The sequence below is a fragment of the Phymastichus coffea genome, unplaced genomic scaffold (genome assembly GCF_024137745.1).
Source record: "Phymastichus coffea isolate CEN01 unplaced genomic scaffold, Cenicafe_Pcof_1.1 PCOF00078, whole genome shotgun sequence".
Lineage (NCBI taxonomy): Eukaryota > Metazoa > Arthropoda > Insecta > Hymenoptera > Eulophidae > Phymastichus > Phymastichus coffea.
Window position 1 is genome coordinate 679,366 of NW_026706889.1, and position 23,924 is coordinate 703,289.

Here is a 23,924-nt window from a genome sequence, read left to right on the forward strand (position 1 = left end):
TCCCATTACTTGAATCCACAACCGTCTTATCACTAATAATGCTTATGCGAATTTGACGGATGGCAGCAAAACTTCCGGTAAAATTTCAGTTTCATTGCGATTATCAAAGCAGTAAAGCTAGCAACTAAATATACTAATCGAAATGCAATTGTTTTCACTGATTCTTTGAGTGCGCTGTTGTCGGGTTGTCCCTTCAAACATTGCTTTTAGTATAAAACCAATTGTTTTATTCTTGAATTAGACAGAACTTTCACTACTTTCAGAATTTTGCTTCGAATAACAATAGCATTGCACTTCTCTAGATTCCAGCGCACTCCGAAATTTCCGGAAATTACAAAGCTAAATCTGCGATCGCTCTTGCTCCTGATACTAAGCTATGATTACCTTTTACTGTTTTCAAAATCATTTTGCAGAAGTGATGTTCGCAATAGTCACGAAATTTAAACTCCCTTGCAATGTCTGATCATTACAATCTCAAGTGCTCTCTCTTCAAAATCGGTGTATGTAAAGACACTGTTTGTCATTGTAATTACGTGATACAAGATCTTGGCCGCATTTTATGGCAATGCCCCAAGTTTGATGAGCAAAGAAAAACTATTTTCCAGCAGAAAGAATATCGAGCTTGCGACATGCATATCAAATCTAAATTTATTTTAAATCCTAAATTCCTGAACACGTTCCTTCCATTTTTCAGTCAGTATTGCTAATGTAAGTTTCTCGATTATTGTAATCTACATATACATATAGTTCAGACCACTGTGAATTATTTGTATTCTTACTTATATGTATGATTTTTTTCTTAGCAAAATAACTCTCCTTTTGGGTTTAAATTGCTCAAATAAAAAAAACTTCTGCTGGAAAATAGTATTCCACGTGTTACGAAATGCAAATTCACCGTTTGATTTACGTCGGGAATTGTTCCGAAAATAGCCGCGTATTATTGAGCTTGTGACACACATATCAAATATTCATAAGGAAGGGTAAGCAAAAAGTAGTCCTTCGAGCCGAATTCGAACCAGCGACCTATGGATCCTCGCGATTACCGCGTGGTCAATTCAATTTCAATTAACGCCTTCCAATGACCATCCACAGCTCGAGCGCTTTAATAACCAAGCTATCGAAGGTTCTTGCTTATCCAAGCTAGCGAGTGAATAATTTTGGGATAATAATTTCGCACCAAAATACGTTGATTTCGCCAAACTTTTCATTCTAACAAAACAACATTCTAATCTTATTTTCACTGAGTCGGCTGTGATCCAATTATACTGTTAATCAGATTAAAGAGCAAAAATTTTCTCAACATATCGCGCATAACAAAGCATTGGCAAGCAGCTATTCGTGTCAGTCCACAAAGCTACAACGTCTTTGTTGAAGCGAGATCGAATCTCGATGACGGTGTCACATGTTTGTCTTTCGATGGCAAAATACGTATGTCCCTCGGTCTCAAGCCTCCCGTTAATTACACACCATTGTAGCGGATAATTAGCAAGTCGAAGCGTGAGGCGAGGCATCCGAATTAATGTCTACATACACCTATATGTCCCTCTGCTGCTGTATTGCCTCTGTGCATTACATTCCGGATAGTTTTAGAGTGTTGTCGCAATGCGTATGCATTAACATGAGTAAACGATTATATTTTCTGCTTTAATGCCGTATGACGCATTGATTGTCGAGATGCTTCTTATTCCATTTCAGATGAGAATCAGAAAACACCGAAAGTCCTGCCACTTGGTAGCACAACGCCACAGCGAACCGATCACGACATCAGCATTCACGACAGTAAGGAAAATCTCGTAGAGGAGAATTACACTTCGGAAGATTGCTCCGCGCAGGAGTACGAAATCATGAAGGTAGGCGTGTGTTAATCTTCGTCTTTCATCGATATACTTTACGATTGACATGGATTTCTTTTCGTTCAGGATAATTTATTGCTGTATAATCACGCACGTCTCATGGCTCAAGACAACCACAGCAAAGAGTATTTGGTTAGTATAATGTTCTCACATTATGATCAGAACGGCAATGGCGATCTTGAGAAAGAAGAATTGGAACAAGTTGCCGAACACGAAGAACTTGAACAACTTAGCAAAGGATGCAGTCTTGGGCACTTGATTGGTTACGACGATGCTGACCACGATGGCAAACTCAACATCAATGAATTCTACATGGCGTTCAGCAAACTATATAGTAATGTTATTTCAAAGCTTATTGTGTGCCTGGCTGCTTGTATCAATAAATTTCTTCTTTTTTTTTCTTTTAAATACACTGTCAGATTGTATACTTTTTTAATGAGAAAGATTAGAAAAGTAATATGCATATATGTATATATAGAGGTAAAAGAGAAAAAATCCTTAGAGCTGAATTTGAACTGATGACTTAGATAGATTTCTGAATTCTCGACAATGCCGGTCCACTAGAGTTCACCACTCTACAAACTGAACTAGCGAAAGTCCTTGCTTAATGACTTTCAATTATGAAAGTTCTGTAGATGACTCGTTCGCTTTCGCTTGATTTCCATTTTGTATGCAACTTCGATGTATGCCTGCAACGATAATAGTTCGTTCAACTAACTTCGAAGGAAAGAAACTTTGTGTGAATTTAATTTGAATGAAAAAAAAAAAGAAAAGAAAAGTTTTTGAAAAAGCAATGCGCTGTACAGTACGCAATTCTGCTGCTCAGTGACATGACTTTAGCGCATTTTCATCCTCGCGCTCTTGCGCCTTTGACGTTCACTGGCGAATCGTTCGTTGGCTTGTGTGCCTCTCCCTTTGAAGAGTTTGTTTGGTACACTTCAATCGCTGGAAGCTTTTGGATCGCATTTCTACGACGAGTTCGTCCTTTCAAGAGCGGCACAGAACGTAGACTTCCTATTTATTCCGTACGGTTTAAAATCGAACTTTTTCCTTGGAAGCAGCCGAAAGCTTACTATCGAATCAAGATGTCTTCTTAGCAAATAAAACGGGAATTACGTAGCATCTGAGCCTGTCTTGATGAAAAGTATTTCAATTAGCAGCGATGCAAAATGTCACGACGAGTAGGCAATGGGCCCCAATAATTGAAAGCAAAATGAAAAGCGAGGTTACGAAGCAAATGTGATTTTATTATGATAGGCAATAAAGGCTGTGCGTGTATATGTGCAGGTGTGTCGGTAGTATCGCTGGACAAGAACTTGGAGATCAATCACATACCAGCACGCGTGGGCGACAACGTGGAGATAAAGTGCGACGTGACTGGCACCCCGCCGCCACCGTTAGTCTGGCGACGTTATAACGCCGACTTGGAGTCACTATCTGAACCTGAGGTACGAAACTATTTATCTTGCCATCCGTCTAATTCACTTGTGTTAGCTCGCTCACTACGTGGCGATCGACGCAAAAACATTCTTTTTCCTTGCAGATACGAATTTTCAACGATGGTAGCCTCTATCTAACGAGAGTACAGCTCGCACATGCTGGTAATTACACTTGCCATGCACTTAGCAACAAGGACGTCGTTCAAACTCATGTTCTCACCGTACACAGTCAGTATATAGCTATTCGTTTAATCGTCTTTCTTTAATCTTTGGCTCTCCCCTCTTTATCATTTGCATTGCCTCCCTACTGACTTCTACTCTTTTTTTTAATTACGTTTTGGTTCGAAATTTAAAAATACACGATTAATCGTTATTCCCGATAAGGCACAATGAAAATGCAGCGACAATTAAGAATTATAGGAAGAATTTTGTTAATCGCAATTCGGCAAGCCAACCATTCGTTGAAAAATGCAATTAAAAAATAATCTTATGATTTATGCAGCGACCCCCGAAGTACGCGTAACACCGCGTCTACAATCCAAACGCCCAGGGGAAGAAACGACAATGCGCTGCCACGTTGTAGGCGAGCCATTGCCACGAGTGGAGTGGTTGAAGAACGACGAGGCATTGCGCGAAGCTGCGGAGAAGTACGAGGTTGTTGGCAATGGCACGAGGTTGGCAGTGAGAGGTATCAATTACGCCGACACTGGGGCGTACATGTGTCAAGCTACGAGCGTTGGCGGTGTCACTAGGGATATTAGTAGCCTTGTCGTTCAGGAGCAACCGACGCCGAGTAAGTATCTTTATTCAATGCAATTATAGCAAAAATCGATTGGAATGTTTTTGAATCCGCGCGAGTTGCCAAGCGATATCAATATATAATAAACTTGCTTATCACACTGTCAGATCGAGGCGGAGCGAATGCAATTAAAAACAAAAGCCGGCCGAGCCGCAAATATATATCGACTGCTATTATCCTCCCTTTCTTTTTCTGTTGATATATATCTCGCCTGGTCATTGAGTGCACTGCTTCGCATTTTAATTGATTAATTTCATCTGGCCGGCGTTGAATCGGATTCGCTCGGGTCGCCCTTCCGCTGGCTTTTTTCCCCTTTTTTTTTTGTTTCCGTCCTATGCTTTTTTTTAAACTTTTAGTCCCCATTATTGTCGATATGCCGAGGTATACCGCAAAGGCCAGGTTCATAATGTTTTGTGAAAAACCTTGGCGCGCTCGACGCGATGATATGCGGAAAAAAGGCGACGGTAATAATTGTGAGAAAAAAGTGGAACTTGAAAAATGGCGCGAAAGTAAGTTTGTCCAAGCACGACAAGGAAATTTACGAGGGTACATTAACGCTAATCGAGACGACTCACGCGACATGGATTAAGAAAAGGAAAGAAAAGCTTGGCCGGTCGTTTAATCTTTGCTACGCGTGAAAAGTCGGCGAGTGCAAAAAAGACAAGGAGATTGTTAATAATTGTAAAGCGTTTATCACCAACCCACAGCTGCACCGAGCGAAGAGCGTCGATTCTTCTCTTTTCACGAGTGGGGCATATCAGTGTACGAGCCGTCAGCTTGCCGACTGTATCATCAAATTAAGTCCACGGACATTATACCCGGCACTCAGGTACGGTGCTAGCTCTGCATCTTAGCAATCTAGCTTTCGGTTATGTTGCCTGTCTCTGTCGCAGCATTATGCAATTTCGAGCTTCTAGCAACTGTTTTTCTGTTCGTCTCCGCGCGAGGCATTTTCCGATTTCTAATGATCGCAGGAATACGTGTGCGCTGAGAAAGGAGTGGCTTGTACGTGGGGTCGCGCGATAAACGTGGCCAATCGCTACGTCTACGTCTCGCAGCCCGAGAAGGATCGCATTCTCATCATCAGCAAAGTCCAGATGGTCGTGGTTGACGTGAGTGCCCGCAGAAACACTCTCTTGCTACGTTTTTCTTTCGGAATCAAAAAGCAACCTAGTTTGTTCTGTTATCCCAAAGGTGGTAACGACCGACAAATACCCGGTGGAATTACAATACGTGCCAGCGTTGGATCAAGTATGGCTACTGAACTGGCGTAGTGAGAGCGACATGGGGGTCAAAACGATACAAGTGATCCGCGACGCGGCGCAAAAGAAGAAGCACAGAACCGTCCATCCGGAGCCGATTGACGGCCAATTCGATCTTGTACGCGGGCTCTACATCCCGGAGCGTCAGGTATTATTGTATATGCGCAAATAAAAAAAACGCTCGACGTGGCCGCTCGTGTCAGTGATAAAACGCTACGAGCCATTTTTTGCACTATTGACAAATCGATTGGACTTGTGCTGCTTGCTCGCGACGGCTGATACGCGACAGAATACGCGTGCTCTTGCGTGTTTTCATGTCGTTTGCGTTCTCAACGTTCTGCTCGCTTTATTGTAAAAAGAAGAAATGGTTACGGCGATATCGCGGAAAGCATCGAATTAATTGCGCGATTGGCGTGATCCAATTGAGTCCGTCAGCCAATACTCTCTTCTTTGTGTTCTCTGTCTGCAGGACATCGGCCACGCGTTCAAATATGGCTACGTGACGCATACGAATCAGCGCGGCATGTACAAGCTTGACCTGGCGAACATGAGGTACACAAGGAGCGCCGACCTCGCACCTTACAACTGCGTACCAGCGCACATTGTCTATCCGGCTCTTTGTAAGCTTTTTACTGTGCTGTTTAGACTCATTGAGATATGTAACCTCATCGTGGAGCAATTGTTTGGTCTGGAAATATTTCAACAACATTTTCCATTTTGCTTGTATTATAAATCCCTCGCATGCGATGCATATAGTCGAGTGTCGGAGATTTGCCAAGAAGGAAATTCTATAGATATATGTATGCGGGTATGCAAGAGCAATCACGCGCGTGCATAGACTCTCCCTTGTGCACAAAAGGAAGAGGCACGAGACAAGAGTCCAAGCAAGTTACAACTTTGCCGCCGTGCCGCCGGTGCTGTTGCTGCAGATGTGTAACCGAGTTTTCATGTGTTACGGACTACGGCGAAATTGCTGTATACGAGTTTGGAATTTCGCCGACAGTTTCTTTTTCAACAAATTTTCAAACAATCATTTAAAATTTAATGCCAATATGAGAACTGCCTTACAGTTAATTTTATGCTTTTTTTATCAATCCGATCGAGTTATTATTACGATAAGTGAGCGAGATGCAATTTTCAAAAAAACTAACATTTCAACAATTTTTTGTTGCCAATTGCTAATGAATAATGAAACTTAGGAAGAGTAACCGTACCATTTCTTTTCTTATTTTTTATTTTGAAAAACAACAAACAAGGAAACAACTTATTAACTTAAAAAAAGTAACTGCCAGTGTTATATCGTGCACATCAAATAAATTGTTTTACCTGTATAATTACAATCGAATAGTCATGTCTGATTACAAACTTTCCTTTAAAAATCTCATTTGATATCGAAAAGGCGGATAAAAATCTTTAAAGTTAGCGAAACCTCGTTCAAACTGAAGATTCGTAAAAGCTTCGAAAAAGCCTTGTATGATTTCGGAAGCTTTTCAAAAACCTTTTGAAAGTGCTGAACTATTTTGAAGCCTTGCATAAAATGAAGTGTAACTTGAAAATGTTCAAGGGAAATCCGTAAAGTTCCAAATAAGTAGCACCTTAAACCTGTTAGATGTAGGTCGAAGTAATTCCAGTTATTAATATTACTATTCAATTGCAAAACTTAATTATCATCAATTAATTTACGTTGATTAAAATATTTACAGACGGTTTCGTGATATTACAATGTGAGGAGCCAATAACAGGTAAACCGACGGGCCAATTGCTGTTAGACTACGTGACAGATACGGTGCTGTCTCATAAGCCCGAGCTTCTCGGCAAGCCATCAGTATCGCCTGACTCACGACATCTCGTCACCCTCGACCGCCGTCAGAACGGCGTCGTTCTCATCGTCGAAGAAATACTACGTAAGTTTTCCATTTTTCTCCAAATTTCATTTTTCTTTATCAACATTTTAATTATAATTAAAATGTTACAGCTACTGGCTTGAATTTCATTTTCGATGTGAAAACGACATTGAATGTTAGCGATATTACCTTCTATCCATCCCAAACTACACACGGCTACGATCTTTACGCGTCATCTATGGACAATAAAGAGGATATACTTTTCCTCAATTTATCATCAGGTGAAAATAATTGATTTAAACTCTGTAATATAGCACGAATTTTTGATCGATTGATGAATAATTGATGATTGGGATACAGGCAAAGTGGAGATGATAACAGGAGTAGGTAAAGCGATGCCATTGAGCGTAGCTAAGTGGGGCAAGCCAAATAGGCCGATCGTTCAAAGTGGCGTATTCGGACGGTACATGGTGAGCCCATCGAGCGAAGCGCTGTTCGTACTCAATGGCGAGACCCGGACAGTCAACTGTGAAATCGGTGGACTTGTACATCCTAGTATGATCGTGTGGTTCAGCGTTTCTACGCATTAAATGTATTGATTGGTCAATCAACGATGATGCTTCTCTGAAAGTTTAACATTTTCAATGCTTCCTTTTCCTTTTCTCGATATTGGTTTCTTGACAATATCATTGATTTTCCATCATCGATCAAATAAACGGCACTCCGTTGATTCTGAATAATGTATAAAAAAGGATAAGTGTTTTTAAAATGAAACATTTTTAGACTTTCAGAGTTGTGCTTGTCGTTATTGAAAAGCCGCCCAATCGCTTAAGTGTAACCGATACTCCACCCAAACAATTTAAAGTTCAAAGATGAAAATTATCGTAGGTTAGAAGAATGATTTATATACGCCTTTATAGACATACATACTATAATTAGTAGTGTTTAAATTTTTTTTTCACGATTAATTACAGTTTACACACAGACACGCCGCACGCACGCACGCACACACTCACACACACGCACACACACACACACACACACACACGCGCGCGCGCGCACTAACGAATACATTTTTCTTTCGTTGTATGCCAATAACCATTTACAATGTTGATCAGTGTAAGAATTATTTTTAAACCTATACGTCGAAATGTGAATATCCCAAGTATTTATACAAAATATAATTAACTCGTAATATTAATTCCGGATTAAGTTGATGACCATGGGTATCACGAAACAACCTGACCAAAGACATTTATATTGTATAAGAGTAATTAAATTGTTAAGAACACAATTACAATTTTTGATATATTTCATTGAAAAACAGATTAATCATAAGGAAATATTTATCATTTTTGTCTGTATAAAAACAAATGCTTCTGCGCTTCTATGTTTGTGCGAAGAAACACATGGACGTATCGACAACAAATATAATAAATATAAACAAAATTAGAAAAAACAAAAGAAAATTTGCACACCTAAATTCACATGACTTCAAGATATCATTTTTCATAAAGAATACTCGATAAAATCCATCATACACAATAATTAGTGATAACGTAGTATTATTACGAGTACATTTATAGATCTATGAAAATGTTAAGTAAAAGCATTTTTATGAAAAATTGCCTGTTTAAAATATGACGAAAAACAATGTAATTTTAAACATTATAGATTTTACTTCGTCTCTCTCTATTTTTCACCCTCTGACTCTCTCGCTTTCACTCTTTCCAAAATTGTTCAAAACAAATGTAGTTATATTTTTAAGATTGGTTGTAAAGAAGAAAGTTGAACATAATAAACAAATTATTTATAATACGTGCTACTGCATGTTTCCTTGCAAATAGACATAGACATACGTAAGTTTTGTATTCGCTTTTAGAAAAAAAAATTTATTAAAGCATTGTTAATAATATGGCGAAAGAAAAAAGTATAACGAGAGAGATGGAGAAGAATGAAGGCAAGGGCATTACATACCAACATACTTCAAGTGATTTTTCTCACTCTTAAAACTAAAGATTGTTTAAAATTTTTCGAAATTGCCTAAAAAGATTTTCTTTGCTAGAATGAATATTTTTGAATAAAGTTTACTGTACAATAAACTAAAATAAAAATAAATGTTGGTATGTCATACCCTAATTCTCAACAAAAAACCGCATTGAAGTCAAAGTCTCTGAATCTCGCAGATCAAGTCGCAAGAGACGATAGCATAAAAAAAGAATGTCTTAGTATAAGCACCGATAATGATTTGATAATACAAAGCGAAGAGAGATTAAAAAAAAAACTTAAAAACCAGCTAGCATTAGCAGAGTGTACAGAAGCGAAGAGTTATTTTGTTAACGTTACAGTCCATATCGGGATATGTAATAATCGATTACTTGTAAAATTTTTTAAAGAGGACAAAATAATAACAAAAATAATAAAAAAAAAACAAGGCTGAACAAGTGGAGTCTCGCTCGAATAATAATAATAATCGAGAGTACGAATCCTATTATTAGAGATTTTCCATCGGTTTATAAAACTAGCGAAGGAATTTCATTCACGACCTTTGAATTTTTTATTTTAAAGATTTAAGTAGACAAAAAAAGTGTTCAAATAGAGCGACATGATTGGTTTCGTCTCTATAGGAAAGAAGACTTCGCTGATTTAGATAAAATAAATCACATTGCTGTCATGATTGATATTGTATAACTATAGCTTGAGACAGATATTAAAGTTATATATTTATAAAAGAAAGTCTTATACGCATAATTGTAAACCACGTAGAAATACGATGAATTCACGAAAAGTTTGCTTAACAAAGGAGAAATTACAATCTACATCAGTGGGATTTGTAGCTTTGTCTGTGAAAAAATTGAAATTTATCTAGTCACGTTTTATTGATTTTGTTACTTCTCATGGTCCTCTAAGTCAGTGTTTGAGAATGAAAGGATCACTTGTGCGAAGAACAATAAGTTTTTATCAGTATTTGTGTATTCCTTATTCATTTGTGTAAGTTGTTACTCTAATATTATAGTACCACCAAAATGTAAATAAATACTCATAATGATAAAATGAATTATTTATTCAAACTCACATTTACCGACATAAATTAATGTAAACATTTCTATAAATAAATCATTAGACTTCTGTTCCTGAAAAAATCATCTAGACTTAAACCCAGATAGGACGCTGATGAAGAGAAATAATTAACTTCATATCAATGTCTCAAGGTAATTCAACTATAATCTTATCAGTGAGTAGATTTTGTTTCATCAAAAGTATTTAAATTAAAATTGGGAAGGAAGGGAGTGAAGGCTTAGATATGAACGTAATGTAAAACGCAGAGTTCAACGATGATCTTTTTATTTATATTTTTCTAATAAATTACGTCCATTAGAAATGACCAAAATTTTTGTCTATTGTACAAATCCGTTTAAACATTTTCACGTCAAAACGGCTTTTCTTTTGTTTCCATTACACTATTCCTCGGTCTTAATAAAAATTATCAAAAAATTATTCGACTAATTAAAAAAAAATAATAAATCAGACAAATTAACAATATTTATTCGAGGAACGCGTATGAAATATTTCATCAATTTCATTAAAAAAATTTTCTAAAGATTTTACCTAATTCTTTTGCTTTTTACGATTAAAATATTTTATGTACCGGTAAATTTCAATTAACCACTTCCAGGATACTCATACTGCGTATATATATATATATATATGATACTGTAAATGATCAGCAGCATCGCAATCACGTACTACCAATTAGTAGTTTTATATCAAATTAAGCAGTCTTTTGTATAAAATACAATTTCTTCTTTTGTTAAACGCACAGGTTTCAAAAATATCCCATCATCGGTTAATTAATTGAATGAAAAGTAATTAAATAAATTAAAATTGCCGAGAGAGGAACAATGCGCAATGTTCCGCTATTTGTATTACATAAAAAATGTTTACACATATTCCTGGAACACTCGTTTACTTCGCCATTCAAATGATCTAATAATTTTTAGTACATGTTTATCTCTACATTTTATCCGGAACTGTAAGTGCCATTTCTTATGATCGTTCTTTCTGAGCACTTATTACGGAAAGCTTTAATAAGTTTATCTCTTACCAACGCAAGTATTATGAACGAAGACTTTAAAATGAAGAAAAAAAAGCAAGTATCATTGAGCGAATCATCGTCCGAATTTCGCTACATCACATACACAGCCAACGAATTTGAAAGATATTTTCAGTTATGTTTTGTCTTTTACGTAATTACAGACCTCATTTGAGATCTTTAAAAGTCTTTTGCGATAATGATTTTCAGTCATGTACGACTTTTCTTAGTATCCTTAGTTATAAGACCTTAAATATTGCACTGTTTCACGTTGGACCCTTGCCGACTGTAAAACAAAATGTAAGCATTACTAAAGTCTTCCTCATGCGGTTTTTGTTTACTCGTGATGTCATCGTTGTAGTAATGCCAAACATCTGTTTGTGGATTTTTCGCGTAGGCCGTGTAGTGTCCAGCAGATACTCCTGTTACAAGAACAAAATTTAATTATACATAAGAACTTTAAGCGGGATAGAGAAAAAATAACCCTTAGAATGGATGTGCTAAATATACAAATCTCTTACCACCAAAATGACAAACGCACGCATATAAGTCGTATAGGTGCTTTCCGCAACTTAACCCTACCAAGGGAAAGGTCACTTTATCGTCCAGTTTCGTACTCACGCACTCATAGAAAACGAACCTACAACAATATGCAACTTAGTAAACAATGTAAAATTTTCGGCGATTTTCATTAGAAATAAAAAATTAATTAAGTTCATTACCTTTTAAGATAGACAATAAGGAACTTGGGGTACCGATGAACGGTTAACGTTTTAGTAGCACATTGATTATTTCGACATTTAGGACAATACCATGGATTGTGTTCATCTAGGATTTCGCTGTAGAAAAAATAAATAATTAATATGGAAAAAATTCCTTAAAATACGCACGTTTGTCGGACATTAATAAAAGTACGAATTACCTTTGGCTAAATGCTTGTAAACAGTCGTAAAGAGAAAGCTGATGGTGCTTCCTTAGTTGACTGACACTTACGTGATCTATGACCTGTTGGGTTGTAGGAACGTTTTCGGTGTACCGTATGGCCAGAGTATCGATGTTTTGTAAATTAACCATACCACTCTCAACAACCTTGCAACCAGTACAATGCGATCCAAATATACATCGGGAGCAGTGACGACCCTACCAATATTCACAAAAAAATTTTGATTATGGTTCAATAATAACAAAATTTATACATCAGACGTTTTACTAACCTGCCCATCTACGAGATGAAGTGTAAAAGTATCATCTTCTGGCACAACCGTTTTAGCAAGTGTCCATAGATCTTTGGCATCGATCCTCGAGGGTAGTTTGAATAGCCGTGGATGTCCAAAAAGCTTGGTACTTTTACGATTGTTGGTTGCCTCGACGGTGTCGTGTCGCATTACCAACGGCACATTGAGTATTCGGATAGCGGGACGAGCACGTTGGGACTGGTCGATTCTGACGAAGGAGCTAGAGGTCATCTCAGCTGAGCACACTGGACACTTGTTCGGTCTCTTGTCGCTCTTGAAGTAGTTCTGTTGGGTAATACGCACTGCTCGCTCAGTTTTCGCGCTTTAGCTTATTTCACAAACGAGTACGGAATTTTTTTCTTGGCTTTTTCTAAGCTTTTGTATTACCTGTGATACTTTTAGTACGCACAATAGCATACTACTTGTCTATTTCTTTTCAAGAAAATCATGTATGATATAAATTAATATATAATTTAATAAACAACTGATCGACGCTTTTACTTCGTAAACGAGAAAGGTGAACGAATAATTAAGAGAGGAAGTACATAACAATTTGTGAAATAAACTATGAATGAAATTAAACTTAACACTGTTACCCTCCAATAGGCGTTTGCTGCGTTAATAATGATGCGTAAGTAGATTAAAGGAAAGTTAAACAGGTAGTTTCTTTAGGCCTCGTAATTTAGTTTAAATTTTTACAATTATTTCTTTACCCATGTAAGGAAATTAAAACAAAATTTAACAAATTTTAATGAAAAGCGTAACACGGATAAGCAATTGCTGATACATTTTGAATTCAAGATTATTTACAAAAACATTGAAAATGCTTAACGAAGAAAGAATATTCATTTTAGAAAACAGTCATAATTAATCTCTCAGTTGTAACGGCAGCATCAGACTAGTCTGAATTGAGTTCCGATCAAAGGATTGATGCGGCTCGCAGATTGTACTTAAAGAGCGGGTCATACGAGTTTCCATCCCAAGCCGAGTACCACCTCAGCTCGCCTCTTTTTGGTAAGAACAAAAAAAGAGGATAAACAAGCGTCCCAGGCAATTGGGCAGGCTCGGGCTGTTTCTGGTTCTCGTACATGCCATTACGACATCGCCCGGCTAGAGCGTTCAATGACCTTTTCTCAGACCTTCCCGAGGTGAATAAAATTGACCGACAAACAAAAGTCGCCTGTCGTGGTACACCCCTTCTGCAAGATTGACACTGCCGAATTCATCATTGAGAATTGACTTGTTTTTCTTTTAATTCATAATTTATTAACTCCTGTCCCATGTATAGATCAAAAGAAAAACAAAGCTACGTGATAACTTCTAGTCTACAAAGCGTGTGCGTTTCGAGTTAAAAGCGTTGAACTTGTATTTACATAGTAAACAAGTGAATAAGCTCCATTCAAAGTAAAAAAATTTAAATCATACCTCGATGCAAGGATCGCACATGAGAAGCTTACAATTGTTCTCACTGTGTCTCTTAAGATCACCATCGTTCTCCTCTAGGCAGATTGTGCAAGGTTCATCTGGAGCCGAACCCACAGACAAGCTCGTACTACTTGGACTATTCTCGATTGGCTGGTCAGTACTATTACTACTGCTACAACCACTACTACTGCTTGTACTTGGGATAGCAGTGTCGGACTCGACCCATGGCTCGGGAGGATCTTTCAGCTCGAATGCATAGATTAATCGTGTCGAGTCATTCACGAACTTCAGCATTAGGTTGTCTTCCTGTGAAATTTATAGAAACGTTATGCTCTGTTTATTCGTTACATTTATCAATAGCTCAAAATATTTTTAGCAATGATTGTACTTCAGAATGTAGCTTAGTGACCATACTCGATGTCACTAAAATGTTCTACCAAAGCATATTAATATTGGAGGACAGTATCGACAGCAGCTTAGTCCTAACCAGCATGCTACCTTCTTAACCCTCCATTCGTTATAAAAATTTGAAATATAATACACAAACTTAATTACCAATATTTTTGCGATATGATTTTCCAAAACCTCAGCCACAGCAATACTGGACGTAGATACGTCATTTTTTTCGAGAGTCTTCAGTAATTCCTCCTTAAGCTTACTAACCCTAGACTGTTTATTGAGCGAGACAACGCATCTGATAGGTGATTCGCCGTTGGCGGGAATGTAAGTAACGGTCAACTGCCTTTCCATCGCATAAGGTAGCGGTACAGACAGGTACATAAATGGCTCGTATGTTACCGATACATGCTTACAATGTGAGCATACCACCTGGAATACAAATAAATTTATTAAAATTTGTCAAATTTGAAAAATCATAAAATACCGAGTATGTTTTTTATAACGTATGTAACAATTGATTGAAATCTATTTTTAATATAATAAAAATAGACAGGAAAATAATTGTACTTTCTCTCGGAGACTGTTTACGATGTAGACCGATCTTAACAGCTACATACCGACGTATGTCTCCATAAGTATAGAAGATTTACATATTGAATCAAAATTTTTACTTTTTTATCGACTCACCGTGCTCTTGAACTGGCCTTGAAAGGTATCGACAATAACGCTTCGGTTTGCTCGTAAATGCTTAGACCAGTGTTTTTCAGCCTCGACATCGTCTTGCGTCGCTACAGCACCGTTTTCATGATTTTGCAGAAGCCTCGCACATTGCAATGCATCAGCATCAAGCACATCTTTCTTATGATTCTTCTCTTGGTCCTCTAATCGCATTCGCTTAACATTACACTTTTCCAATCCGCTGTCATACTCCGTTTCAGATCCGCTTGAAACACATTCTGGACTGCATTTGGTCCGCTGGCAATTGACTTCTTTTAACCGCTTGCCGCTGACGTTTTTATTGTCAAAATCGTGACTCTCCGTAAGATTGGCGTTCTCAAGGGTAATTCTTCGGCTATTTTCCTTAGGGAACTTTTGCGAGTCGTAATGTATTTCATTATTACACTCTTGCGGCGATACTAAGAAGTTGGCATTACTTGTTTTGGCATCCTTTGCGATGTCGTTGAATTTGTTTAGCCGTAGTTGACGGAGTTCTTTCATATCATTGTGGTTGAAACTAGACTTTGGATCGACAATCTCGTCCGAGTCCAGAGTCTCCTCGTCTTCGTTCAATGGAGAATTGTGAGGAGAATTTGCCGTACTATCCAGATCATCCAAACAGGATTCTAGAATTAAAATATTATAACATTTAAGCATTAATTATAATTATAATCAGTTAATAATAATATTGTGTATATGCTGTGCGCGTTTAAAATAATTACCTCTAGGTGAACCAGCCATGGTAACATTAGGACTATTCGGGTTGTCTAGTGAAATATGCTCATCAAAAAAGTCCATGAAATCAGGATCACAAGTGGCAGTATTAAATGTAGCCCCCAAACAAGGTTCTTTGTCTCCATTTTGATTTGAATTTGTAGCACTGGCAGTTGTCGCTGTAGCGGTAGGTATATGGCATGGCTTATTTGTCTTTGATAAATTCATTTGTTCATGTAAGGAGTCTAGCAGCAATGCCAAAAATTCTTGACAATCGTGCTTCAAAGTCGAAGTAAAACATTAATTTTACGAAAACTTCAAATAAAAATTAGTTTGATTTTCTAATAAATTACCTGTCGATAATCTTTAAATTGTGAGTGATATACTCCAAGAGTCTCTTTAAATTCAGTGGGCTGTAGTACATTATACTTGCCTGACCACATTTTGCTCAATAATGCACTGAAATTTGCCATTAATGAGCCAGGTGGCGGTACTTTCTCGCTGCGTTGTTGCAATTCAAGAAAATGACACAGCACTGGTGGTGTAGCAGTCAGGCATTGTAGTCCAGCTGCCATGAAGCAAGTATTACCTAAGTTCCGTAGACCACACACACCAGCTGGTGCATTTACTTCTAAAACAAATTAGTCAATTAATGTAGGTTTGTACGATTAATCTGTGATACTTTGTGAGAATGAAATACTTACCAATTACTGAATCATCAGGAGGATCTCCAGTATCAGAAAAAAAATCATTTAGTTCAGCTTCACTCGAGGGAAGGAAAGGCCCATGTTCAACACCATTCCTATTATCGTTTAATGGATCTGAAACTAATTCTGGAAATGAAGCTTGCAATGGTACAGCATAATCTGAGGCAGAAGTATTTGCTTCAGTCCTATAATATAACAAATAAGTTATTATACTAATAATAAGTTCTATTGTCATTTGAACCAGTATATTTGCCTGCATAATAGTACATACCATGTGTTTTCAATGCCCATTTTGCTCTCGTTGGAAGAAGGGCTATCTTCATGGAAGGTGAGATTATGATCAAGGGAAGAGGTCAGAGGGCTGAGACCAGTGGATTCAGTGACTTCAAGAATCTCTGCAGGTTCAGAAAAGTCAGAGATCATAGAAACACCTCCCACTTCTAAAGAATTGTCTTGGCTGTCCATTCAGACTTGGCCTGGTCCTGTTATAAAAATACCCTTTATTTTAGATTATTCATGTATAGTTTCAATCAATAGACATTCATACTTGAACACTGACTGTGCAATTAAGAATGAATGGCATTGAAATAGAATATGCTAAATGCGCTATTCACATGAATCAATTAAACCAAGTCACTTGATTCACCCTGTCACATTCGAGAACTTCTTGTTCATTGAACAAGAATCCAAGCAAAGAAAAACATACGACAGAGGAAAAATCCATTCACCGTACATCTAGCGTGTCAGCTGTCAGCAACAATGCCCACAGCAAAGAAACCAAATCCTCACGCGGGGCAACGTAGAGGTGAGCATGAGCACACACTGCAGTGGTGGTCGATGTTCTCGATCGCGTAGAAAGCCCAGCAGCAGCAGCAGCAGCAGTAGCAGCAGCAGCAGCAGCAGCAGCAGCAGCAGCAGCAGCAGCAGCAACAGCAGCAGTAGTAGCAGCACGTGCGACCTTATTAGCCAAACAAGTACTCGTAGTAGAGCAAGATACGATACATATATGTGTCGTCGATTGCGCGCCGACGTCGTTTCACTTTCCGCCGTGGAGTGCGCGCTCTATCTCTCTCACTCCTCACTTTCGCGTATGTGCGAAAAACGGCAACCTCGCAAATTGACTCGTGACGCACGCGAAAAAGTCGAGCGAGAGAAACAAGGGAACGCCAATGAAAAAAATAACGGATTCCGCAGACGTGTTAGCCAAACGGATGAACAAAGCACCTAACCTCGTGCACGTGGCACAGAGGTTATTACCCCCTTTCGCGCGCGCTTTCTCACTCTCGTCTCTATTCCTCTTGTCTTGTCCCACACATAAAAAATCCATTCTCATCAACCACCCACGAAAGATTAGAATATCCAACGATAACAAGTGGATATGGATAGAATAATACTTATGATATTCAATAATTTACCTGGCCAACGTTTCGTTCTCTCCAGGGGCGACTCCTTGACGGTTTTAAAAAAGACGAAAGCTTTAAAAGCGACTTCCTCTCACTATCGCACACTGTCTACGGATAGTCAGCAACTACTGCGACAGCTCTGCTCCTCACGGTTCAGGCGGCCATTGCTTCTGCCACCACTTATCACGGACAGCGCCGCCGTTGATATAGAGGCTGCGCACAAGTCCCGGTGAATTATTATTAAGTTTCCTCCTTCCAAGACTTCCTCTCGATAACTGCACTTTTTCTTTCAACCTACGTGCAATTTTTATTCGTATCGGCCACATATATGTATATATATATATGGGTGCTGTGTGTTGTTTTTTTGCTTTAAACTACGAGAGAGAAGCTTATGCGGAGGTCAGCGGCGAGTGTGCGCGGCAAAAACAGAGGAAACGAAAACCGGCATCATATAGCGCGACTTTCACTTTTCCTCTCTTTCTACTTCTTTTCAGAAAATTTAAATTCTCAATTTTTAATGAAAATGTACTTACATCTTATGATGTTAGATGTAAATGCTTGATCTGAATAAATCCGTCGACGATATCTGCTAGTAGATTTTAGAGAACTGCACCCTAATATAAATGTTGGAAGTGACTACCACGACGTTGGTAAGAAAGAAACGTGTTCCGAATTTTCGAAATGCCTAGATGAAATAATAATGGTGGGGGCTCAGGCGCGCCGGAAGCACAAACGGTAACCAAAAGAAATAGACATGAAGGTATAGGTATAAATTTGATTGGCATATCAACCGATGTCGAAGAAAAATATGAAATATCCTACGTTATTTGTTCTCTATTATTTAATATTCACTTATAAGAACAAAATTTAATCTCAATAAAAAGATAAGATTTTTAAAATGGAAGAACATGCCAAGAGTAGGGATAATAAGAATCAAACATTTTTTGTGTACAGTTATATCCGTTCAGTGTTTATTTAAATGAAATTTCTTCGAAAGTACACTTGAAATAAAAAATAAATGCTTCTTAAGTTTTATGTAATAAACATGTACTTCACAAACACGATTAATCGCACTGTCGTTTCATCGTAAAAAATTAATCTTTTTTAAGTAAAACATTTTTTCTGTTTTTGTGAATAGACATAGAAATGAATTGTTTACATTGTATCAAAAATCATACAAAGCAATATACATACATTTGTTATAAGTATAAATATTGTTCGAATTTACATGCATTAAATAGTTGAACAAATTATTAACTTATTCACTTCATTTTACCAAAAACAATGGAAATATCAATTCAGAGTTATATGCCTCAATTAAAGTCATAAAAAAATAGTCAGATATTGACAATCGCTTAAAAATATAAAGACATATAATACATACTCAAAATTAGCCGAAAAAAAACTTTTTTTTATTAAAAATTTAGTTTGCACACAATAAGTCATAATATAGGCCGCCAATGACGAAGTAAACTTACGATTAGTTTCGTTGAATTTAAAATTTTTCATTAGTCTTAATAAATAGACTTAGAAATTTACAGATATTATACTTAAAAGTAATTAATTTTTCGATTCATTTTCTTTTATTTACAGAAAACGTCGATAAATTAGAGTATTCTCTGATTGTTATTTGAGTTACTTTGTGACACATTAAAAAATGTACGTTCTCTTTTTTATAACAAACATGAGTTTATAGCCGTTAAAACTGAAATTTGAATATCAATTTATCTTCATCAACCTTTTCTAGAATATCACCGACGTTCTCTTTTACATAATCGTCTTGTTTGCGCAAAAACCAGTACGTGTAAAAAATGATCAGAAATAGATTTTTTTGGTGACTAGATTATCTTACAATCGACAGTTTTATACATGGAATAATCTGTGGCAGCGCATTATACAAAGGATAAAATAAACGTAATAAAGATTATAAAAGAACTTTGGTTTACAGCAACTCCATATTAAGTAATTTTTTTGCTCTATCATAAACGATTAAATACATGATGATAATTAGGGTTATTTTTCGAGATTTCTTAGCTATTTATGGATATTTTTACTCGTTTATAACAATAATTATGAGGAATCCAAATTTCTTGCACAAGTGATTTTTTTTCAGTTAACTCTAGCATTTTCACATACTGTGCCAATAATTACTTTTTCAATTACAAAGGCTGATCGACAATTGCTGTAATTACTTCAAACTGTTACAGATATGTCGCAAAAATTAAACCTATAATGATAATCAATTTAATTGGAGCCAATGGCTGAATACTTAAGAACTATGCTTACAAACTAAGTAGCTGCTCGCTTTACAATTTTTTTCATCATTGTTAAAAAAGTTTTTTTCTTTTCTCGGGTAAAAGGTATCAAAAAGTTTCAAGAAAAATCAGTCGCTTTATATAAGTTGTGCTATTCTTTAATTATATAGTTAATGCAAAGCTAAACAGCTTTGTTAAATGCCGCACAGATATAAATGAAAATATAAATGAATAGGTATTTTTGATGTCAAATATATAAAGGGTTTCTCTGCTTTTTGGTTTCTATACTACATTATATACATCTAACTAGCGTTAGTTACTCTATTTATCGTTATCAAGACATTATTTTATTTGACGCAAATTTTCCTCTTGTTTGTCTGCTTGAAATTCTATGCTTTTCCACAACCTATTCGTAATTATACACTCAAATTAACGTAGCACTAGCACATGTAATGCTAATAGCACGCTAATGGTTATTTCATTTTTTGTAATTATTCGTGATTGGAAAGCGTATGGCACACTTTTCACCCAATTCTTTTTTCTTTCATAAACCTCCTTAATACAAAATTGAGGAATATTCGTTCAGCATCATCCTAGTCATTTCCAAAAAATTATACTATTCAATCTTTTCCATTTTTATTAGGTTTTAATTATCTTTAATATTACGCGGTTAAATATATTACTGATTGATTTTTTTAATTTTTGATACAGTATTAAATTTATTTTGAAGGTTTTATGGGTTAGTCATTCCCTGCTTTATATTAAAAATTTGTATTGGACTACTTGATTTATGACATGGACAATTCATTCTTAAAATTATTCTGTATTTTTAGTGTTTTTTAGACATTAGTAAGTAATTTAAGCTTAACATTCATTTATATATTTTGGAAATAATTACTTTTTTTCTCATTTAGAAAATAAGTAGTACAGTTATGAATATTCAAATTTGCCAGATTTTAATTTAATTTTAAGACTGAATTTGATGTCTTATTTGTTTATTGTAACAGTAACAATAGATCATATACATATATTTTTTGCATCTTCCTTTTGATTATAAGTGATTTTTAATGTAATGAGGTAAAGGACTGTACACTAACACCCATGTGACATCGTCCATCAATTGTCAATTGACAATGTATTCAAATAACGAATTTGTTTATTTTTTTACTTTCACATTTTATCATACTTAATGCTTTTGTCTTCATACAAAAAATAATTTTCAACATCTCTTTTTAATGTAATACTTGGATTATTTTTTAATTAGTAATGCGTCAGTGCTTAAAACATTTAAAATAGTGTTAAGAGATTTATCTGATAAAATATTATCTAGGTTTGTTTCATCGATAAAACATTAAACCTTCGATTTCCAAAAATTAGAATACAGAAGAACTAGAAGTTAGCTTTTTATTTAAGTTTTGTTTATGGCATATTTTTTAAGATTTTATTACGTATGAACATATATGGCAGTATTGGTTGCAATATAAGAAAATTCCTTAGTAAGCGTAATAGTCAGAGCACTGACCAATCATGATTTTCAAATAAAATTTATTATTTCTACCTTGTGTTTCATAAATAGAAAAATAAGAACAAATCCTTATTTTTTAATGTGAAAACTGAGAACTTTTCGCAGAGCACGAAAATTGTAATATTGACATATTTAAAGAGTTTACTATAATAAATTATTAATAATTGTAAAAAAATTTGAAAGCATTAAAATATTGTATAGTGGATCGATTGCCATAGACAAATTTGATGTGTTTGGTACCATTAGCGATATCCTATTACTAAAAAATTTCTAATAATTAAAGTAGTAAAGATTTAATTGTAAATTATTATTTTAACAGTAAAATTAATAGAAAGTTATTAGTTTTCAAAAGTTAGTGCCCTCCTCTGTAGTTAACTTAAAGTTTGTAAATGTTCGTTAAAATTATCTGGCTTTTTGATAGTTCTTTTTCCTAACCTGTTTATCAGCCTTAAATCATTGAGTTTACAACAAATCGCACCTTCGTTGTCGGCGTTTCTGTGGTTCAGGTCGAAGTACTGCGCGAACAGCTTCATCGAAGACCTGCTTCAAGCCACGTTGTGTCAATGCAGAACATTCCATATATTTTACTGCCCTTATCTGCATAAATAAGTGAATTCTAATTACGAAACTGATATAAAGTATAAAACTATATATTTGAAAATATTGCAAAATAACCTTATTAGCTAACTTCTGGCCTTGTTCTCGTTTGATGGCACTAAGTCCTTGTTCGGCCAATGCAGTCAGTGTTTCACGATCATCTCGTAAATCAATTTTTGTCCCCACAAGTATCATTGGTGCATCTGGACAATGATGTTTGATTTCAGGGTACCATTTGCTGGTGACATTTTCAAATGATGATGGACTTGTCACAGAAAAACAAATGAGAAATACATCTGTTTGTGGATATGAAAGTGGTCTGAGTCTATCATAATCTTCTTGACCTGCTGTATCCCACAGTCCTAGACTTACTGGAATTCCATCTACTACCATTGGTGCTGAATAATTATCAAAACTAGAATAAAGAATATATCTTATAAATGTGATAAGAATTAAAAGCTTTCATAACTAAATCCTACAAATATAACATGACAGATAAAATATACAAACAAGTACTCTGCTACATATTTAATTCAGTAAATAAACTTCAAAGTAGCATTAATTATATGAAAGGTACTAAAGCCATTATGAAAGATTTATGAGACTTTTCTAGCTTATTTATAAAGGTAGAAAGATAAGCAAAAAGAGTTGAATTAATTGCTTCCTGTGAGTATTTAAATGGCCTACTTTACAAAACTATTAATAGACATTTATCATGATTTGACATTTATGATTTTAGCAAGTAAATTTGTAAGCATTTATAAAAAGTACTCACACTGTAGGTACGTATTCTCCTGGAAAACTGTCAGTTGTATATGAGATCAGCATACAGGTTTTTCCAACTGTGCCATCTCCAACAACGACACATTTTATTGGTCTACCTGAACTCATGGTGCTGTTTCTGGAAATTAATACACTTGGTTATGTTACAACGACAGCAAAAAGACTTTTAAACCTCATTTAAATCTTTTGAGAGTCTATGTAAAATCAATTTACTTTAAATTTTGAATCATAAAAGAATATCTGAAATAAATAAACTTTGAGTACACTTTAATAAAACAAGACAATAATCACTTATTGTTGCTCCAACACTTATAGGATAGGAAAGGAAAAAGGAATACCCATAATCCCTCAAAAAAGAATTAACATTGTCAATTACAAAGCCATAATTGATGGTCGTTCAGAACGGAAGTAAGCGTATGTGCTAGCTAGCAACAGAGCGGGTGTTGACTCAATTAAAAGGCCTGTGACGTTTAATCGACGAAATAAGGAGGCGCGCGAACACGAACAAAAATTACACACTTCAATGATGCAGATTGCTACTCATGCTGCTACGAGTCAATAACATAATCTATCACACTACACATACGCCTATGAATTTTTCCTCTGACTCTCTACTTCTTCGCCTTTTAGAAATACAATATATACGACGTTGTTACATCCAAGTGAAGAAACTTACCGTGACTGCACACTACTTCTCTATTTTCCTCGCTTCCTTCCGCTGTCGCCGCCGCCGTCGTCTTTCCTTTTTATTTTTCCTATTTCGAGAGACACGGCCCGAAAAGGTCGTCTACACCGTCGGAGCACATATATGCACATACACCGTATACCTAAAGATGTGTATGCGAGAGAGAGAGAGAGAGAGAGAGAGAGGGCG

The 23,924-nt window shown here is 36.1% G+C and overlaps 3 protein-coding genes across 11 annotated transcripts in view; 1 reads left to right on the plus strand and 2 right to left on the minus strand.

Moving 5' to 3' along the window:
* LOC131668473 (follistatin-related protein 5-like) overlaps window positions 1-10,242 on the plus strand; it is a 132,856-nt gene extending 122,614 nt beyond the window's left edge. Inside the window, exons 7-18 of one of the 2 annotated variants that reach the window (XM_058942673.1) lie at window positions 1,696-1,850; window positions 1,920-2,187; window positions 3,141-3,301; window positions 3,397-3,520; window positions 3,795-4,085; window positions 4,799-4,920; window positions 5,066-5,203; window positions 5,286-5,501; window positions 5,823-5,973; window positions 7,057-7,257; window positions 7,329-7,478; window positions 7,558-10,242. In XM_058942673.1, the coding sequence (XP_058798656.1) occupies window positions 1,696-1,850; window positions 1,920-2,187; window positions 3,141-3,301; window positions 3,397-3,520; window positions 3,795-4,085; window positions 4,799-4,920; window positions 5,066-5,203; window positions 5,286-5,501; window positions 5,823-5,973; window positions 7,057-7,257; window positions 7,329-7,478; window positions 7,558-7,787 (2,207 nt within the window). In that variant the 3' untranslated portion in view covers window positions 7,788-10,242. The remainder of the gene's footprint in view (window positions 1-1,695; window positions 1,851-1,919; window positions 2,188-3,140; window positions 3,302-3,396; window positions 3,521-3,794; window positions 4,086-4,798; window positions 4,921-5,065; window positions 5,204-5,285; window positions 5,502-5,822; window positions 5,974-7,056; window positions 7,258-7,328; window positions 7,479-7,557) is intronic. The other variant, XM_058942674.1, reaches the window with a different exon arrangement.
* A 265-nt stretch (window positions 10,243-10,507) lies between these two features.
* Window positions 10,508-18,536, minus strand: LOC131668527 (ubiquitin carboxyl-terminal hydrolase 4-like). 4 transcript variants are annotated; one of them, XM_058942798.1, is made up of 15 exons: window positions 18,424-18,536; window positions 17,903-18,103; window positions 17,221-17,445; window positions 16,759-16,969; window positions 16,485-16,672; window positions 16,134-16,411; window positions 15,789-16,059; window positions 15,037-15,692; window positions 14,506-14,778; window positions 13,951-14,256; window positions 12,505-12,798; window positions 12,213-12,430; window positions 12,013-12,129; window positions 11,812-11,930; window positions 10,508-11,712 (listed from the first exon to the last, which is right to left on the minus strand). In XM_058942798.1, the coding sequence occupies exons 4-15, from the start codon at window positions 16,950-16,952 to the stop codon at window positions 11,540-11,542; spliced, it is 3,087 nt and encodes a 1,028-aa protein (XP_058798781.1). In that variant the 5' UTR covers window positions 16,953-16,969; window positions 17,221-17,445; window positions 17,903-18,103; window positions 18,424-18,536; the 3' UTR covers window positions 10,508-11,539. The 4 variants fall into 4 exon arrangements, 3 of the variants coding, with proteins under 3 accessions (XP_058798781.1, XP_058798779.1, XP_058798778.1); XM_058942796.1 differs by having other exon boundaries at window positions 10,509-11,712; window positions 12,505-12,810; window positions 16,134-16,408; XM_058942795.1 differs by having other exon boundaries at window positions 10,509-11,712; window positions 12,505-12,810.
* Window positions 18,537-18,849: 313 nt separating this feature from the next.
* On the minus strand, window positions 18,850-23,865 carry LOC131668529 (ras-related C3 botulinum toxin substrate 1). Of its 5 annotated transcripts, none has more exons than XM_058942803.1 (4): window positions 23,727-23,865; window positions 23,043-23,168; window positions 22,346-22,682; window positions 18,850-22,267 (listed from the first exon to the last, which is right to left on the minus strand). In XM_058942803.1, exons 2-4 carry the CDS (start codon window positions 23,156-23,158, stop codon window positions 22,133-22,135), a joined length of 588 nt encoding a protein of 195 aa, XP_058798786.1. In that variant the 5' UTR covers window positions 23,159-23,168; window positions 23,727-23,865; the 3' UTR covers window positions 18,850-22,132. The 5 variants fall into 5 exon arrangements, with proteins under 5 accessions (XP_058798786.1, XP_058798787.1, XP_058798788.1 ...); XM_058942804.1 differs by lacking the exon at window positions 23,727-23,865 and adding an exon at window positions 23,637-23,726; XM_058942805.1 differs by lacking the exon at window positions 23,727-23,865 and adding an exon at window positions 23,570-23,651.
* Window positions 23,866-23,924: the final 59 nt, after the last annotated feature.